At 33.0% G+C, this 21,383-nt stretch overlaps 1 protein-coding gene across 1 annotated transcript in view; it reads left to right on the forward strand.

Moving 5' to 3' along the window:
* LOC106470110 (UPF0577 protein KIAA1324-like homolog) overlaps positions 1–21,383 on the forward strand; it is a 94,249-nt gene that overhangs the window by 13,556 nt on the left and 59,310 nt on the right. Inside the window, exons 2-5 of the mRNA XM_022398679.1 lie at positions 10,706–10,829; positions 13,048–13,255; positions 18,801–18,948; positions 20,750–20,839. Coding sequence (XP_022254387.1) covers positions 10,706–10,829; positions 13,048–13,255; positions 18,801–18,948; positions 20,750–20,839 — 570 coding nt within the window. The remainder of the gene's footprint in view (positions 1–10,705; positions 10,830–13,047; positions 13,256–18,800; positions 18,949–20,749; positions 20,840–21,383) is intronic.

The raw sequence follows: 21,383 nt of genomic DNA on the forward strand, positions 1-21,383 counted from the left end.
GCCACTGGGGGCCCCGTAATACAGAAGCATATCAAATTGCTCGCCAGGAACCTGACCGAACAGCCGCCCTTATGGCGGGGGTTCTGCTTGGAAAAAATATAAAATTTTATGTTTAAAACCATACCACAAATTTAGATGGCAAATCAAGTACCAGAAATCCTTACAACGTACCAAAATATACCCTTCTGTGGCAACATGTACTATAGTTCTGAGAAGTTGGAATGTTGAAACACGACTTCATAAAGTTCGCTACGACAGAACGTGAATCAAATGTCACGAAATAAATAGGCTTATGTCAAATTTATTCTATATCTTATTTATACATTTTACATATGCACAGAGCTCTTCTTTAATCAAAGACCAAAGGCATATTTAGATAACTTCAATGACGGATGCATCTACATATCAATGCAATAGATGCGCCAGCTCTTATATAGGTGAAACGGGACGTAACATAAACATTAGGATTAAAGAACATAACAATCCCCCATCACACATTTATAAACACAGCATAACAAATCAACATCCAATCAATAACATCAACTTCAAAATATTATGTAAAGAAAACAATATCAATAGAAGAAAAATTAAAGAAGCGTTAATTATCCGCGATTTAAAACCTAATTTAAATCAAAGTATAGGTGTCACTTTATATCTATTCTAAATTGGAACAAAATGCTCGAGTAAATCACTAATACTTAACACTATAACATAAGTTTACCCGATGATAACCACACAAGTGGTCGAAACGGTGTAATAAATTTTCTAAAAATAAAATAATCCACTCAACAGCTGTCCTCAAAGTTTTATTATTTAAATTTCCTTATTGTTTACTTCACGTTTTATTACTCTTGAACTTGAAGATAAGAACGTCATAAAACAAAAAGCCCAAGTTTTGCGGGGATTTTTAATGTAAGATGTGTGGTAAATGATCTTAATTACCTTGCATCAGACATCATTTTCTAATCATAGCTGTACATCAGAAGAAAATTTTAATAACTGTAATTAAACTTACAAACTTTTATTTTTAACAAAATTCATATAATTAGCTACGTTTTTCAATTTATTCGCTAGATTTTGGTCGTTAGATTAAAAAGTTCGCTAGACTGACAACAGTGATATCGACGTCGTCTGCCTTAAAATCATTTTCATGAAGAGGTACAAAAATAATATATTCAGAGAACCATCTGCTCCCTAATAATTTTATTATTAATATTGATTATGTGATAAGTCGTAACTTGCAAATAATAAGTTATATTTTTTCTAATTGTATCATACTTTCACATTTAACTGCTTTTAAGATAAGTTTTACTTATAATATATTCCAACTGATAGAAATGTTGAGGAAAAATGAGAACGATTCACTATGTGATATGTAGAATGTAGTAATGAAATTTATACTAAATACTTTTGGTTTTGCAATGTTGTAAAAGTTCACTTTTGAAGTAAGACACCACTGTCGATCACTACAATTTCAAAGTGATTGAAACCTTTAATGGATGATTATCATGATTTAGAAGAACGGCCTCGGTAGGAAATAAAAACAAACAAACTGGAATGACATTCTAATGGAATGTATATTAAGGAACATAAAATACAAGTTGAGGGTGCAGTGATTAAATCTTAAATTCTGGTTTAACTCCCAAGCACTGTAAAAACAGAGAAAACCGATTAGTTAATCTTGGAACAAGCAATTATTTTATTTTCTAAAATAATAATACTCGTGAAATCAGATTTGTTTACAAGTTGATTATAGTTGGATAACCCGAATTTGGATTCAAAAGACACAAAAGTTAGTGGAAATTACCATTGTACAGCAAATGAAACAGGAAATATTTCCCACTATCTTCCAAATGAATAATATTTAACTTGTCTTTGTTAAAGTCTCGTTAACAGTTATGGACTCCATATTATTATATGAAAATGAATGAAGCTTCGACTGAAACGTAATAAATATTGTAAACCGTAACGAGTTGACAAATACATATTTCGAACAAAGTTGTTTACAGTAAAAAAAGGACCATATTTAAGAAAGTTTTTTGCTATTAGTAGATAACAAATTCAAATTAATTTTTGATACGTTATCTACAGTGAAGTGTCCTCTAAGGGGCATATATCTATTTGATATTTAAATTATAAAAAAAGAAGAAAAATTACCAGGTGCAATACATTTCACGGTACGCTCATTGTGATTATCTTTGTAAGACTAACAACCAGTTTTGTAAATAAATAACTGCATAGACGTAGAGAGAGCACAGTGCGAAAAGTTCTGTCGAATAACAACAGATGCACGTGACAGGACTTTGTTTCTGTGGAAACGGTGTTATAGGTTACGTAGCAAAATGGTAGAAAGACGTGTGCTGATAATTATGCCCTGTTTGTTGTTTAGTGTATAATTTTTTTTCTCTGGATCTTAACTCTTTTCCTTCTTTCGTAACTGATATTAGATTTGTGAGTGTTTGCTGTTGGGCTTCTTGTACGGGTTGTTTAGTGTATAGTATGTTGCACACCATGCACAAAAAATAACGTGAACAGCAAGGCTATGCAGCTGGTTTCCAATCTAGCCGCTTGTTTATAGTCACTTGATTGATTTATCATTCTTAACTGCCAATAAGAATCTGAAGCATTTTTTTTTACATAAAATTTTGTATTCGTTTGATGGAGGTTTAGCTTGTTATGTTTGTGAGCTGTGTTCTTGTGTTTGTGACCTGCATGTTAGTTTAATTTCTGAAGTTTCCGTGCTCTATAATTTTAGTTGTGTATTTTTTATCGTTGTTATATCGAACTGAATAACTGATACCAACACATGTAAGATGCACTGCATTACATTATTTATAATACAAAGAAAGTTTTAATTGACAAGATATGTAACCGTTTTTATGAAATGGCAGTTATATGACCTTACATTGTTACCTAAAGATGCAGAGCAATAATACAGCAAATAGTATAAGCTAACTGCATTATCTTTTGCTACAGCATCTACACAAACCACTACATACAAATTATTCATTTTAATACATTTGTGGTATGCTTGGGATCATTATCTTATCTGGGATCTGGATGCCTGCCTGGTTAATTATGTTCATGGGGAATGGCATGATGGATCAGAATTCACCTATATGTTTCAGCAGTCAAGGTGCCATCATTTTTCTGTAGATCTCCACTACTGTTGGCTGAAATGCAATACACTTGTACTGACCCTTCACCATGTTTCACTGTAGATGTTTTACATTGTTATGATACCATTCTCTTCTCTACTATGGTTATATGTTGTTGAATGTAGGTTCGTGTGTAAAGAGCACATGTCTCCAGCTTTGTTTAATCCACTGTTTATGACCTAATGTTCTTTTCAACCTTTTGATACAGTTATCTCTTCTCATTAATGTTTATGGGCAGATGTCTGGCCATTGAGACCACTTTATATTAATATGTATGATACTCTTCTTGAGATAATATTCATAGCTGTACTTGTAGGAAGATTGTTGGCAAAATCCATACTCAACTGTCATCCATCTTGTGAAAAATATACCCTGAGGTACATCACTTTTGTAGAATATCAGTTTTTTACTTCATCCTCTTCAGAGTCTTGCATACATCTTACATTAAAGGAATGAATCTTGCCACAGGATTTTGCATGTTGTAACCTTCACCATACACAAATTTTATTTATACATGTTAGTTATGTAGAATATTAGTCCTTTGTGCTATGAAAGAATTTACACAGCTGCTACTTGGTATAGTATGATCTACTTTTATAAAGGTGAAAGGCTGGTGGGACATTCTGATTGTCTGGATGTCAAGCAAGTACAGTATAAACTATCAACACTTGACTGTACTCTGGGGAAGTTGACTTTCATATTATAAAGGGGTAGCATTTCTTTGTATTGCTGTTTATGCCCTTTTCCCTCACCATTTCTATAATTATTTCCAATGTGGTATGTAGGTTTAAAAGAAGACTTGATAAATATTTGAATGATAAAGACTGGCTTTTAATGTTTTATTTTTAATGTTTAGTTTAGAAGATAGGACAGCCTAGATAGACTAACAGATCTCTTGTTCTCCTCCTTAAGTTTATGTGTGTATGTGTATTTATGATCTGTGGAGAATATTTTATAATGCTAAGAAATTTATAAACGAACATTGCTCTTAATGATGGGACATGATATGTCCTTAATGGCTTTAATAAGCTCAACAACTGTCTTTGTCTTTCCTTCACATCTGATGTGGTCTAGATAATTTATTCTATGGTTTTAATAATTGGCATTTGAGCATCTTCGTAGTTAATTTTGTTTTACGAGAGCTGTGACAACACCTCTCACAAATGTTGTAAGCCTTGAACAAGGCATATCTCAACAACAACCACATTGCCTATGCTACATAAGGTGATGAAAATTATCCTGAACCCCATAATGCAGTTATTGTTTGGATAAAGGAAATAAGACATAAAGTTTTACTGAAGAAACTTTTGATGTTCATTTAAGAAGATTTAGAGGTTATACATATGAAAACTATAAGGTGGAAAAAAGTATTTGTATTATTAGCATTAAAATCACCTTTCACTCTAACTGACTCAGTAGAGGCTTTGGAAATTCACAGATAACTCTTCAGTAGACATGCTTTATTAAAATGTGTATTTTTACCATGCGCAGCGAACTTATAATGTTTACCAAAAGCTTGTCAAATTTCATGAAGATATACATTGTAAATTCAGAGTTATAGTATGAATAACTTCACAGATCCAAGGTTGGTCAAATTGATCAACTTTGTTCTTATAAGGTTAATTCATTTGGTGATACATAAATCTCAGAACACTTGTCTGAGCTAAGGGTCCTACATGTAGGCTCGAGCCCTGCTCAGAGTTCATTTCTGAACATCCTAATCTTCTGTGTTGCAACAAAACCAGTAGTTATTCCATTAGTGAATATCATGTATTTTAAGATTAAGGACAAAACAACTACTGTTTCATAATAAAGATGATTTTTACTGGTATTTCAGAAAGTGTGGTCAATGGTCTACTGTAGTTCTGTGGTAGTAGTTGTACTTTATTGTGTATGGGTGAGACATTGATTAGGTAGTTATATTTGAAACATCACAGTCTTATAAGAATTGGCATGTTAAATCAATTAGTCATTAAGCATTTTAATAAACTGTGCTACACTTTGTCCTAGTTATCCACTTAGCTGTTGTTTAAGCATCATTTAATCAATGCTAGCAAAGCATACTGATTTTTAAGCTCATAGTTTACAACCTAACAGGGATAACCTCATTGCTCCCAACCAGGTATTACAAAAACTCTTTACAGTCATTTCTAACATATTGTTATGTAAAACTAGACTTTGCATACACCAATGAAACATTGATTTTGTATTAATTTCAAATTCTTTAAAGCATTGTTAGTCAGTTTACTATTTTAATTCTCTTCTCTATATTTTAACTGCTTTTTTTATCTTTTGTGCTTTTATGTAATATTGAAGTTTGGTCTGATATTTCATTGATGGTAGTGTCCAGGGTCACTGATGAGGAGTGGAATTCTCCGAAAATAGTCTGGCTCATAGACACATACCCCAATGAAAAAATAGACCATTTCAAGCTTTTACTTGTTGTTAAACAAATGTTTAAACAACTCTACTTATTCAATTATATTAGAATACTATTTGTACTTGCCAGGAAATTACATATATAATTGAACGACAGTTGCATATTTTTGGTTAATTCTTCAGGTGTTTAATCACATAATGAATGGAATATGCCCAAGATGTAAATACAAATGAGTGACATAAAAGTATTGCCTTTGAATTATGTCAAGCCTGTTAATAAATATATAGTGTAAACAAATGAATGTAGAAAAGCTAGAGGTAAAAAGACTTCACTTTCTTTCCTATTTCCTGAATTTTCCAACTGGGAATTTTCCTGTTTATTCTATGCATTTTAGATTTTTATAATGTCTGTATATGTTTTTCACTGAGAACTAATTTTAGTTATATTTTAACTTCACACTCATTCTGGCACTTGTATGCATTCACTCCGTTTTTGTATTATGGAAAAGTGTCAAAGTATTTCCAATACGGTACATTACCTCCTCTCACATAAATAGCTATTCTCTTTCAGTACTGTCCTCTACATGCAAAAATTTTGTTGGCATGTCACAAGCCTTTAGCTCCCACGTACCTTACAGCCGACTGGTTCAACTGTGTCTCACATGTAAATCATCATGCAACAACCCATCACCAATAAGAATGCAACACCCTCTCCTGACACATGTGATTCTCTCTATTCAATTCTAGTGAACTATCACTTCTCGTTTTGCAGTACTTATGTCAAGATGTTTTTTGTAGTGCTCTTCAGTTATGTTTTTTTTTTGTTCAACTTAGTGTTTTACAAAAGTCAATGACTTTTCAGATACTTTATTTTCCCAGTTTTAATTTTTTTTTCTCATCAAGTGATTGAATTTTATTCTTCATTGTTACACAATCAGTTCTGAAGTTCAGATTACCACTTCAGAGGTAGTACCTTCTACTAGCACACTCACACGGGCTACAGGTGGGGGTGACTTGTCTATGGACTTATCAGTTATCATCTACTGTGAGACTGATCATTATATGAGTCAACCTGCTTCTCCTGATCTTGTCCCTATTCCTCCTGAACATGTCGAACCTGTTCAGGTCAACAGGATTTTGACAGCCTTTTCCCTCAACCTGATTTTGCCGTGTCTTCCTATGCCCCTATTGCAGAATCAGCTAGGCCTAATATGGCTTTTTTAGACATGATTTTTTAGGTATGTTCTGTTTTTATCAATTTCACCAATTTCATATGATTCCCTTCCCTTCTTTGTTACATAATATCTCCTCCTCTCAGTATTTCATTTCCCCTTCCATGGATATTAGGTTTCATGCTGAGTGTTTTGTTTCTCAGATGATTGGGAGTGCCAGCATGCCTTGCTCTCTATCAGGCCGATTGTCCATTTCTCGATTCTAAACAGTTAGAATCGATCTTGCTCATGTGGGGGGGATGGACCTTGATTATCCTGTTTGTTTATCCCACACCCTAGATTCCTGCCTTCATCTTACCCTATTGACTCTCCTATGGTTCTTGTCTACCATCCATCTCTTTTCTGTGGTGATCCACAGAGGTTCTGAGGGTTTTTCAAGGGATAGCCTCTCCCTGATTACCTCCACATTGGCACATTTGTCTTTTTTGGCTCTGTCCTTGCACACATGGTTTCTCAGATGTTGGGATCTTGTGGGAAGGGACATGGCTTTGTCCCAGGTTCGTGAACTGCTTATTTTTCTCAGGGACTTACGTATGGCCCGTTTTTTACAGCGGTATGTTTTGTTAATACTCCTGAGAATTGGGTTCCATTTCCTCCCCTCATCCAGTTTTTGCATATCTTCACAGACATTTCCCTTCAAGGCTGGGGGTGTTGGTTGATCATCAGGAAGCTTCAGGTCGGTGGTCTCTGGCTGAAAGATCTTACCATATCAACATCCTGGAGCTTTTGACTGTATGTCGTACTTTGGATCATTTTCTTCATTTTGCCAGGTATCATCTGGTCATGATCTGTTCTGACACTTCTACAGTGGTGGCACCCATTCTCTTTCCCTTTTTGGTCAAACCTTGGATCTCTTTTTTTGGGCCCACACGCTTGTTATTTGTATCCTTACGTGTCATGTTCCGGGTACATTCAATATTGTTTTGGATCATCTTTCCTGTCCCAACAAAAGTTATCCAATGGAATTGTGGCTGTGCTTTAAGTGGGGTACTTCTCACCTGGATGCGTTTGCCACGTCCCTCAATATCAAGCTAGCTCTGTTTTGGTCTCCAGTTCTTCATCCTTTTGCTCAGGTTGTCGATGTATTCAGTCAAGATTGGTCCAATAAATACCTGTATGTTTATCCTTCTTCTTCACAGGGTGATTTTGGTCCTCCATGCCATTTTGTGTTAAGTCTTTCTGGTTGCTCCTTACTGGCCAGCACAGCCATGGTTTCCATGTCTGCTCCAGTTCCAATCTGCCCTTTCATTACCTCTTTCTCTTCCTCTATCCCATCTATGTCAACCTTGGTCACCAGCATTTCATCCAGCCCTTTATATCATCCATCTTCATGCCTGGTTTTTATCTGGTCCCTGGCAAGGGGGTCCAGTTTGTGCTGGTGGATCACTTCTTTTTTACCTTGTTCCATTTGATCTTCCTCTAGGGATATTTATCAACATAAGTGGAACACTTTCTGCTTTTGCTCTTTGGGTCAGGGGTTTTCACCCCCTAGACCCATGGTCAAATCCATGCTGTCAAGTCATGTTGACTACATATTTTAAATTTCATGGCCATAAAATGTTCCCTGTTGAGATGGAGTGTTCCACAAGATTGCTTGTAGATTTTTCCCTCATGATATATTTGCTCCTTTAATATGCCCCTTCCAGAAAGTACTCACCTTTGGACTTCATAGATTAAGTAGAAGGGGATAGCTGCCCATTCCTGCCATGTTTTCAATTGAATAAATCAAGTATAGTCAGCTTTTCAGAATAGGGTTTTCATGGTCACCCGTTGCACTGTCTCTAATGTTGACATTCCTCCGGACTCTCCACCACATTCTTTCCCCCTTTCTTCTTTCATTGGATTATGGAAGTCCTTACCGCTGTCCAGTTCCAAACCACTGAGGTGGTGGACCATGGAAGCATCATCCTTAATGTAATATTGATATACAATACATATAATGTTAAAACTATTCAGTTGAGAGTAAGAAGGTGGTATTCTGCTGGTGTAGATGATGAGATGTCCTCCAATCTGATGCTCCATTTCTGTATGGATTTATCTAAGGGGATGTTGTGTTTTTGGAGAGAGCCATTAAAATACAGTTTATCCCTTCGATTGGGATCCCTCATCCTACCCCCACAGTTCCCAGTGGCTGGGTTTTGGATTCAGAAGTGAATCAACATAAATCCTCACACATGTCTTATAGGTGTCTATGTGGGTCAATCAATTATACTCTTGTTCCCTCCACTCGTATTGTGGGTCACAGTGGTTGGACATATTGATTAATAAGGTTCTTCCTCTTACGCTATCCCTTGATTTTTTTCATATACCGAGTATGTTATTATGCCAGGGGCAGTTCCTGTCAGATGGTCTTGAGTGATTTAATTACAATTACTGAGACATCTTTCTTATGTTGATCTTCCAGATGTCTGGTTCCCATAATGATGGGTTTGTGATTCTCTCCATTCTGCTGAACTTGAAGTGAAGATGGTATGATCCTTTTTCCTTCCCCCATTAGATGGCTGTCTTTTGGATTGTGGTTAACTTGCTAGTGGTATGATCCTCATCCTACCCCTTCATGACTGTCAGTTCCTGGCAGCTGGGTTTTGGATGCAGTTGACTTGCCGTGTACGGTCCGTCATGACCTAGCCACTCTACACCTAGAGGCACATCCTTTTATTTTCTTTCACATTCCTGTATTCTAAGGGATTGAGATTTGTTATATGGTGGTTTAGATCCCTATCCTGCCATTGTTCTCTCACATTTGGATGTGCTCCTCTTTTTTTTCACCTATGTCTGCAACACCTAATTTCACACTAGGTGAAGAGTATACCTGGTACAGATGTGGTGCGGTCTCTCACGTATTATCCTCTACTGTGAAGATCTACTCTTTTAGGTTGTTCTTCAGACACTTTCGAGGAAGGCTTCTTTCTCCATCTACCTATTCAATGTGGGATTCTAGCTATTTATGTGAGTGGAGGTAATGTATTGTATTATCAGAAGTTATAATTTTCCTATACTGAAGGCCCAGCATTGGCAGGTGGCCAGGGTGCTTGACTCGCAATCTGTGGGTCACGGGTTCAAATCCCCATCACACCAAATATGCTCACCCTTTCAGCTGTGGGGGCATTATAATGTGATGATCAATGCCACTATTCATCGGTAAAAGAGTAGCCCAAGAGTTGGCGGTGGGTGGTGATAACTAGCTGCTTTCCCTCTAGCCTTACACTGCTAAATTAGGGACGGCTAGTGCAGATAACCTTTATGTAGCTTTGCTCTAAATTCAAAACAAACCTATACTGAAAATATATTTCTGACAGGTACTTACCTCTCTCACACTTCCCACCCTTTCTTTCCACTAAAAACTGGTGCTTCTATTTTCTGCCAGAACATGAAGTGATAGTTCAATAGAATTGAATAGAGGGAGTCACATGCATTAGGAGAGTGTATAGCACTCTTACTGGTGGAGGGTTGTCACATGACGATTTACATTCAAGATGCTGTTGAACCAGTTGGTTGTAAGGTACGCAAGAGCTCAAGGCTTGTGGCATGCAAACCTTTTTTTGCATATAGAGGGCAGCACTGAAAGAGAAAAGCTATTTATGTGGGAGGAGGTAAATACCTATCATAAATATATTTTCAGCATATGAAAATTATAACTTTTTTTTATGTTTTTAGATTGGTAAAGAGTTAGTTTATTAGTTATTTCTTATAGCCTTTGAAGAACATATAAATAGAGTTCCTAATAAAGTTCTTCAGAAACATTCATATTATCATAATTTTAAAACCTAGATTATGTCATGATGAGAGAATGTAAATATGTTTTATAATCATGCTGAGTTAAATTAATACTAAAGAAGTATTAACACAATAATATGATATTTCAATATGTGTTGAATGTTTTGTGCTAAGTAAAACATTTATAAATTGACCTTTAACTTCTGAATCCTTTTACAGAAAGATTACCACTTTGAGTTCACAGAATGTGACAGTTACGGGGGTCGATGGAGAGTGTCAGTGCCTATACCTAACAGATGTGTGAGTGGAGCACCCAACCCACCCACTAGGGTGGATGACTGCAGTGAGTATTTATTGTTTTCAAAGATCAAACATTATCCAAAATAATATTTCTATTGCTTAGGTTTCTCAGGAATCTCTGAGTAATTCTTATAAGTTATAAAGTATGGGGTGACTCTCCTGCAACAAAAATATCCCCATCACCTGACCAGACAAAGGAAACAGAGTTGTTATTCTCAACAAAGCTAACTACGTTAAAAAAAGTGCTTGACATTCTTAATGATAACACTAAGTTCAAACTCATAAACAAAGAACCATTGTCTCATACTTTACAACTTGAAGGAAAAACTCAGAGATTCCTGAAAAACCTAAGCAATCAAGCATTATTTAACAACCCTTAAAACATGTGCTGTGCAAACAAATACAATGTTGAACATAAGAAGTAAAATAAAAAGTGGTCCAGCTGTCAGTTTTGTATGTTAATTCTTATAATATGAATCTAGAGCTCACACTTCAAATCTTAATGGTCTTAAGATTGAATGTCTGATACATGTACCTTCACTGCAGGTATATGTATGTTGCTTTATCTCCTACATGCACCTACACTACAGGGGCATGTACATTACTATATTTACATGCACCTACACTACAGGGGCATGTACATTGCTATATCTGTTACATGCACCTACACTGCAGGTACATGTACAGTGCTATATCTGTTAAATGGTACATGTTTCATTGCTATATCAGGTACAAGCATTTAACTGTGGTTTAATGTTTGTTTCTATAGGCTTTAATGCTTATTAGTAATATAGTTATTTTTAACATTTAATCAAGATTTAAGCTGCATGTTGCAGCTTCTTATAACTCAGTTTGGTATGATGATTGTAACATACAACCAAAAAGTTGGTTATAAAATAAGTAAACATACAAAGATGGTATATTATTCCCCTGTAAGATTTTTTTTCTACATATACCTATGTTAAGAATATGAAGGAACATCAACATAGCTTGTTTCATATGCTGTAGATAGTACTTTAAATCTAGTACCGTGTAGTTTGCAGAATAAAACAAAGTATATTGAAATATATATCAGGAAGTGTGGTCACTTTAAAGAAGAAAAAGGTTTATTATAGTTCATTGAAGAAGTAAAATATAGCTCATACATTATGCTCCTAAAATGTATAACTTACAGCGAAACTGTGACAACAAATACAGAACATACTCAGTTTTATCTCATTGTTTACAAAGTACAGTAAAACTGTGGTAAGAATGGACATTCTAATTTCTTTTATGGAAAATAATGTTTTACTCATTCATACACAATTACTTGTATAATTTTTGTGAGTTAGGATAAATTAATATATTTTACTACTGTATCTCTTAAATAGTTAGTTTGGTTGTATTTTATTAAAATTATAACATTTAGCAAGTAGTATTTATATTCAAAGATATCAAATGTGGTTCCTATATGATGCTTATACTGTGGTTATCAGTGTGCTTTTTACAAAGTTAATAAGTTTGTATTAGAAAGTAGGAGCAACAATCATTATAAACATACATTGAATACATAAATAATACTAACACAATATATTATCATTACTCATTCAGTTTTTTATTTAAACACTTGCTAACTGTACACTTGATTTTTTTTTTGTTTATTACCATTTAGCAGCTAAATATTCTGTGAGTGTGAAAGAAGCTATGAATTAAAGCAAAAACTGATTATTATCCACTTTGTAATGGATAATTAAACAATAGTGACATACGGTTAGTTTCAATCAGTTCAGTAGTTTTTCTCTTGTTCAGTAATCAGTAAGGTTAGCAATATTTCAGGGTGATTTTTTACATATGTAATGCATTACATAAATAAAAAATACATTTCAGTGTTTAGACTACTTTCTATTCTGACAAAAAAGATGTTTTTGACAGTTTCGTCTTGGGTTTTATTCAACAATAACAAAACTAGTAGTTGCAGTTTGTAGAATATTTATGAACAGAAAACAATTTGATAATGTTACATAATATTCACTCTCTTATTTAATGATAATATTGTTAAAAAGATAACATTTCTCTTTAATAACATTTTTATCGGTTAGAGATTGTTAGAACATAATTTAATAATATTGTACACTGAATATACATGTTAAAATTTATATATAACACAATACCCTGATCCTTGTAATTTTGATCAGTTTTTTACCAGACTGTCTTAGCTAAATTTAACTTTACTGTGATTTTCATTTAGTAAAAAATGTAAATTTTACTATTATTAATTATAGGGACATCCTGTGAAGCAGGAACTTACTACAACCGAACTGGTCTAGACTGCTTGCCCTGCCCCCCAGGAACTTATTCACTTGGTGGAGGTGTCAAGTTTGATGCATGGGATGAACTCCCTCAAGGCTTTCATGTAACAGTAGAGACATTTGAAAGTAATTTTCGTTCATTTAAGCAAAATATGGAAGGTTCTCACATCAACTGTTCAGAGTAAGTGTCATCACATCATACTTATAGAATGCCATAAGAAACATTGTACATAGAAGAGCTCTTAGCAAGAATAATGCACTTATACCTACACAAATGACAACCAATTAATTTTGTATTCTAAGTTTGACTAATTAAGGCTTGTTTGTTGCCACTGCTCTACATGTATTTCTTGGAAATTTGTAACTTTTTTTATATAGCTTGTGGAATGATATCTGTGTTAACCCAAAAACCCATACAGGTTTTGCTGAAGGGTTGCATTTACAGTAACACCTAGTATGAGAATTGTGACTTTTGTTTTCTAGGTCTTTCCTCTTCTCTGATCTATTTATCACCTATCTGAGAAGTACGGAATTTGATTATTTAATTTCTGTACTACATATTCGTGTATAGAAGACATTTTAATACTAGAAATAAATGCCCTTATAACACCAAATTGTTGATTTTCTTTAATTTGACACTCAACATTTCACTTTACAGCTTTTTCAGGAGCGTTCCACTAAAACACAAACTGTAACTGACAGTGCAAAGTTTCATATGGTTTAAATAATAAATTCTAATCGAATCTGTAGCATGCATTTCTACAGTGTGCATTTGACATATTAAATAGTAAAGCTTACTGTTGAAAGAAAACTATCGTTGAAATAATTAACTCTTACCTGTTCTATCCAAGTTACGGATTGAAATAACAAAAAGATAGGATGAAAAAATTAAGTAATTAAAATTATAGGCACCATCCTTTATCCCTATTCATCTGTGGTCATACTTGGTTGCTTTGATGAGGATTTGTACGGAGGATGTTGGTTTCAAGTGAGGCGTTACTTGTCCATGATTAGTTAAAAGCTGATGTACAACTGCACTTCTTTCATGTTGTTGTTTATAAAGAGAGTCAATATTTTCTCCTATTCTTGTGTGTAGGGTTCTTCTGGTTTCCCCAGTGTGCGTTATAATGGCAAACATTACATTACTCAGGCAAAGTATAATTTTTATACCCGTTAATCTTACTTGGTTGCAGGACCATAAGTTAGAAAATCACACCTCTCTTTCCACACTCATCTGTCACATCCTCTTTTTCACAAATTGCCAATACTACATTATTTATAACCAATGGAAAGCCAAAGTTTTAATCTATCGAATAACATTTTATATTACAGTATTTTTTGTAGAGAGAATTGCCTGTTTTACTTCCAGTTCACACTTTATTCCCATGGGAAACACATTGTTTTATGGCTCTTATCGCATAGTTAGAAAGCCAGAAAACTGAAAATTATGATAGTTATAGGATATTTCTGCTTTAACGTGTTATTATTCTGTGTTCTTAGAGGCATTATTTAATTAAATATAAACTTATTTAGTGCAGTAATATAAAAAAGTAGGGTTAAGTTTTGTTGACAGACAGCAAAAAAGAAAACCCACGTTTTTCATGTGTATTGTTTATTTATTATTATAAAAGTAACTAAGATGTAAAAATAGAAACTTTTTAAGTTAGATAAGGTTAGGTTAGATAAAATGAAGAAAAATAATAGTAATGGTAAAAAGTTTCATAAGGTACACTCGCAAATAGCCCATGTCTTATGTAATTCAATAGGGTAATGTGAGCTACATGTTTACCAAGTGATTTACAACTTTTATGGTGGGATTATTAGTTAGACATGGTTCCAAGGGTAATAAAACAAGAAAAGTTAAGTTGAAACGGATGTATACTGTTATGAGTTTCAGGCTACTTAGGATAAACAAACGTAGTTTCATGTTAAAATTTGAAGTCATTTTAGAAAGGAAAAAGGGTGATTTAGATTTATTTTGTATTTTTTATGGTGGTTACGAGGTTGATTGTATAAAGTTAGAGTACAGAAAATAACAAATAAAATATATAGTTTTACTAAAAAAGTGCTTGAAATGTATTTAGGAGATTTTAGAGATTATGCAAATTAAATTTGACAATTTTTAGATCAAGTAAAGTATTTTTAATCTTAACATGGAAATCAATTTGCACTTGAAACAGTCAACACTTTGACTCCATATATTTATCAAGAAATGTTTAGTGAAAGTACATTATTAAAATTCTGATTTTTTTTGTCTACAAAAGACTTAATGCTTACTGAAAGCTTGCAAAATTTCATGAAGATGCACAAAACATATTAGAAGTTATAATATGGAAATTATAAAGGTAAATTTGGGGTCACGAACTCATCCGATTGGACTGAGCTCATAGTGAGAGTGTTAAACTCTTCCTTAGCTTTTGTTTGTGGCTGTGCCAATGGTTTGGATGTCCTATGATTGATGCATTTGTTAAGGGAGACAACCATCTCCTTCTATTTTATTGGTCTCTAGTTTCAGACCTGGCTTTTCTAGTGGTAAATGCTTTGAGCCAGTCATGGAGAATGTTTATTTCTGTGTGTGTTCTTCATTTTTTTTGTGTGTGTATTGGCCAAGATCAGTTCATCTAAATGTCAAATTCTTCTTATTGCTCCTCACTGGCTGACTCAACTGCAGATTCCCTTGCTGCTTTGTCTGTCTCAGAGGAATCATGTTTCACTAACTTATTGGAGATATCTTCTCTGCCAACCTCAGTTGCATATTTTCCATATTTAAATTCATCATCTACAGCTTCATGGCTAGCTGGCTGTCATGTTGTCCTTTATTATAAAAGCCAGATTCTCCTCTTGAGTAGCATAAAATGTTATCACATTCTTGCTGTCATTCATCTCTGTCTGTCTGTCAATCCTGCTGGACTATCCAGGAGTTGGTGCCTTAGAAATTCTGATTTATATCTTTCTTTAAATCCAAAACTAGTTGCCTCATTTTTAATGCTCTTATTTCATGATCATGGTTTATTTGCTTCATCTATTGTAGGCTACAGAGTTGCCCTCTCTGCTACCACCTTTAGATACCAATGAAGCCATCTCTCTCTCTCTCTCCTACCCACTCTTTTATTGATCTTTTTTTAAGCCTTTTGCTTACTTCATCCCAATTCCCTAGACACTGTCTTCTTTAGATCTTACTCTTACCATGTCTTTCTTCCCCTTCTTTGAACGTTTCTTTTCTTGCTCTACAATTTTTCACAGAAGACATTCTATTGTTTGCTTCATGATATTTATGCCATTGATACTTGACATAATTCCTTTGTCCTGTCAATTCTACTTATTACTATGTTGAATGAAATCTTTGAGAGAGGCTCAAAAAAAGTTATATGTATCTTACGATGAATCTCACTTTACAGATTTTATTCCATCCTTGCTAATTAATTGGGTTGTGCAGCTAATTTATTTTGTCGATCATGAGGGATTTGAACACATTAGCAGTAAATTTTAGATTACATGCACTTGAAATCAACATTCAGCTTGGCTACTCACTAATTTGGCTGGTTTCATGACTTGCTGGTATATTTAGATGTGGATGAAAAGGAATAATACCACAACAGTGTTTTCAGCATAGGCACTGATCTCATATGTAAAATAAGGGGGACAGTTTAAAAAATATGGCCTTTAAAATGGGGGAGGGGCAAATATATATACTGCCCCCCCCCACACACACAAACACTTAAAAGAGGCAGGTGATCTGTCTACCCCCTAGATTAGAATTTTTGTTTTTCAGTCTTGAGACTTAGCTTTATCTTTCTGGTTTTTGACGTTAGTTCCTGTAAGAATTAACAGTTGGGTATGTCTCTTCTCAATAATTTTTCTTAATGTGTGCTTACATGCTAGTGATATTCTTATGTTATTTTTTAAGGCCTTCAGATATACTTCAGTATGTATTAAACTTTAAAAATCATAGGAATAGTCTTGAAATCATTAGATGCCTATATGTTTCTTTACAGCAATTCCTGAATTGATCTAAACTTAATGGTGTTTTGAAAGAGACAACATACTTTTTAGACATTTCTTTCTGGATAAATATTTTAGTAACACATATATTTCACATCACAAGCAGCCCACAGTATAATAAAATAAAATTCCTCTGAGATGTAGTTTAATATTTAATTTTTTTTATATAATATTGGGCTTGATAAAATTATGTACAATCTGATGAAGTAAAAACCAACTGAACATTCAACAGAATAATATAGAAAGGTGTTGCAGCCAGAATATGGACTCATTATAATGTCAGAATAAACTTACAATAATAATTATAGCATTTATAGTTATAGTAAGTAATAAACAATTTTATTTAAATGAAAAGTTAAAACTAATGAAATTTTGATTCTTTCAGAAAATAAATCATATATCATGAAATATATGAATTTCAATTAGAAATGAATACAATAAAACGATAAATAGTAGATTGGAGCCAGGCAAGAACTTGTGGTGAACATACTATACAGTGAATTCGAAGATTCATGGTTTGTGGTCTGTTGCCACAAAAATATGCTCTGCACTTTGGGGCCATGGGTACAGTTTCAAAGTATCAATCAAATCCCATTATTCTGTTAGATAAGATAGTAACTCAAGGGTTGGCAGTGGGTGCTGTTGATTGTCTACCTTCCCTCACGTCTAGTCTGTCAGCTCAAAATTAGGGATAACTATTCAGAGATAGCCTTTCATAGCTTCAAATCAGAAACAAATAAATGAAAATGTAACAGATGAATTGTAGTTAAATGCAAGTAAAAGAATAATGAAAATATTGTTCTTACTTATCTAGAAAATGTCATATTTACATATTTAATAGAACAGGAAGAATAAGTAAATAACTCTACCAAAGAAAATTTTATTTGCTTCTATTCAGAATATTTGTATTCTTTTTCTAAATCAGTATACATATTTATTTGACATGTGCAAATACTAGGGAGTGAATTAGAATGAATAACAATATTTCATGACTGAAATTAATAAATGATTATGTTAACCTGTCAATAATTTATGGAGGAATGTATTCATTAACCCATTAACTGTGGCAGGAGCAGCTTAGTTGCAGTTTTCTGACTCACAGATAAAACTAAGTTGCCATCAATTACAATAAAATGGTAATTTTTGACATTCGAATAGAGTTATAGTTATATATGTGTGTGACTGACGGATATTTCCGTCATTCGCAGCTGAGCCATAGAACTTCAATGACGGAAATATCCGTCATCCGCAATTAATGGGTTAATAGATTCTAGTTGTTTTGTCTTCCAAAAATTATTATGATTATGTATATATTATTACAATATTTTTATATTTGTGTTTACATGAATTAATAAGGTATAAAAGACCAATTGGCCTTGTTTGATATGACATACATTATTATATTATCTAGTTGAAATACATAATTTTTGATTTACAATGTAATTTGAAAAACATTTTATACATTCAGTGTAGAAATACAGAACTGTGCAGTTATGTTATTTTATTTTTTGAATGTGTTGGTTTTACTATATTCCAAAAATTGAAAATAAAATTTGTTTTTATATCATAATCTATAATCAAGCAAAAAATTAATATTAAGCAAAACATTTGAAATTTTTTCTTATCTTTCATATGTTTCAACTTAGATGTAGTTTTTATATGCATGTTTAACATATTGTTTATGAAATATTATAGTGTCTGTAATTTAAAATTTTTTTTTTCAGATATGCCTGGGTACCTATGGGTGCTTACATTGCATCTCATGGAGGGCCATGTGTCACATCTCTAACTTATTCTGTCAAACTTGTGAAACCGGGTATTCTCTCATACTCATATGAATATGTTGATGATAGCATTATTTTTAACTTTGAGGTACGAGAGCACAATTTTTCAAGCAAAGAATGTTATTGGATTAGGTTTAATATTAAAAACATATATTGGAACTAGACTAAGGCTATAGTTGGATCATGTGAATTAATAATGTTTAGGGAAGTTATTGAATTCTTTAAAGTTATTAATAGTATAGTAGAAAAGTAGTGAAAAAGAATAAACACGTAAATAACAGAGGTATTATAGTGATGAAAAGATTAGATAAAAAGTAGAAGGGAAAATTGAGTAACTTACTGTACATGTAGAGCTGAAAATACACTCTGGGTTTGTTATTGAAGGTGTATTTATTCACTTTTGGATATGTACAAGATTATTTAGTATTTTGACCAAAAGATACTCAAATGCAAGTGTAATTCTTGAGCATGAATTTTGAATCTAAATGTTATAAGTTATGTGAAATATATTCAAATTTATTGAGACTTTTTGGAATACCATGGACATAAAACCCTTCTCTTTCTAACAGGATACCATGAACATATAGCTAATTGATACAGAATTAATCCAGATTTTAATAAATAAAGCTTTAACCTCGTAAAGTTCTTTGAAAGTGATTACTTAGGAAGATTTTTGAAGACAAAGTTAAGGACATAAGTTATTTTTTACATGTATATGGTGCATTTTGATTACACATATGCATCAAATAAATATTATCAATCAATATCATGGACTATTTTGTTCACCATCAGGATTTACAAAAGCTAATTTTTTATTCCAGAGTTTTGAATAATAATTACACAATATTAAAGCGATGATAATCATACAGTTGGAACATCTAACTGTTGCGATATGCGAATATGAATTATAGATGAATGTCTTCCCCCCTTTAAAGATTAATATTTAATGTTCTGTAAGTTTATTGCAGCTATAAGTACTAATCATCAATTTTAAAAAACAGCAGCTAAATTTATTTCAAAAATCTCAAAATAATGATTGTAAAAGAGACATTACAGTTAGTTAATCATATGAAAGAAAAGCACTTAAATTTTATCTTCAAGAATTTTTATATTCAAATTTTATATGACCATTGCAAACAATGTTTGTTTGCAAACTGTTTTATAGAAGCAGATAATGTTAGGTTCATTAGTGGTTACAGTATTTTTGGAGTACTATTGATAACTGATTAGGATATTTTATCTTGATTTAACACTAAAGCTTAGGCTTAGGTACCGTAAGCAGTTTGTAAAATGATTGAAACCATATGTATTATTTAAACATAATGATTTTTCTATCTGTAGATGAATTTACTAGGCTCCATATTACACAGGTCTGCAATGGTTTCATTGTCGTGAAATTTTTACATGTTTCACAGTAATTCCTGTACACTGAATCTGAAAATGATATCCATATTTCTCCATCGTGTATAGCTTTTTTCACAAATCGTCATAATGCAATACATAAAAGAAAGACCACAACATGTAGTTTGAGAATACAAGATATAGATTTCACAAAAAAAATCAGGATAAATAAGAATGCATGTTTGTTTCACATGAATGTTCTTACCTTTTCTTCAGTTGGTTTGGATTTTTATTAATAAACATAATAATAAAAAATGTTCGTTGTGGTAAACGAAATAATAATTTGATCTAAGTAAGAGTTTTTTTTTATTCCTGATTTTTGAAATATATGTAGCTGTATTATGGAAAATCTGTTATTAAAACCAAAACAGCTTTTATGAAGTTTAAATTCACAGGCCTGTGTTATCAGTTTAACCATGGAACTGTTTTAATTAACATGTATTTCATAAATGTACATACAGATACACATGAATAATTTTAATTTTTAGGCTCAGAATGAACAATGTCAGTCTATTGATGAAGTGGAAAAGTACAAGTGGCCCTCAACATCTGGGGAAGGACAGTGGAAAACTGTGACAGTAAGCATGTACATGCAATGTATCTTGTATGTATATTGTACAATGTCCTTAACTGTTATTAAGATATTTTATTATTTATATAGCCTGAAATCCTCAAAATCATAAAGAGAGATTTTGATTTTATAGTACTGTCGTAACACTGCTATTTTGTTGGGTGGGTTCTTTTAAATTATTTGGTGAAAATAATTCAAAATCCAGTCCATGTAATGATAACTAATTAGAGGATTTCTTCCTTAACATTTTTACAAGCTCTTACACTTGTTGTAACTTGTAGGCCTAAGTTTACAAATGATGTTCAAATGAAAATACCTAGATAGAAATAACATAAAAATAAACTTGATTTTTGTATTAAGTAATTTATTTGGACTATCACTACATTTTTTTTAGTTTTTTTAATTCACAAGCTTTTGTCTCAATTACCTGAGTCTTCTACAGGTGTGAGACGTTTATTAAACAACAGGATCTAACCCAAATACTTCACTGAACTAAACTAACTGGCTCAGTACTCATTCACTATTTACTACTTGCTCACCAACTGTGAATA

This window comes from Limulus polyphemus, unplaced genomic scaffold (assembly GCF_000517525.1).
Source record: "Limulus polyphemus unplaced genomic scaffold, Limulus_polyphemus-2.1.2 Scaffold3827, whole genome shotgun sequence".
In the NCBI taxonomy this organism is placed as follows: domain Eukaryota; kingdom Metazoa; phylum Arthropoda; class Merostomata; order Xiphosura; family Limulidae; genus Limulus; species Limulus polyphemus.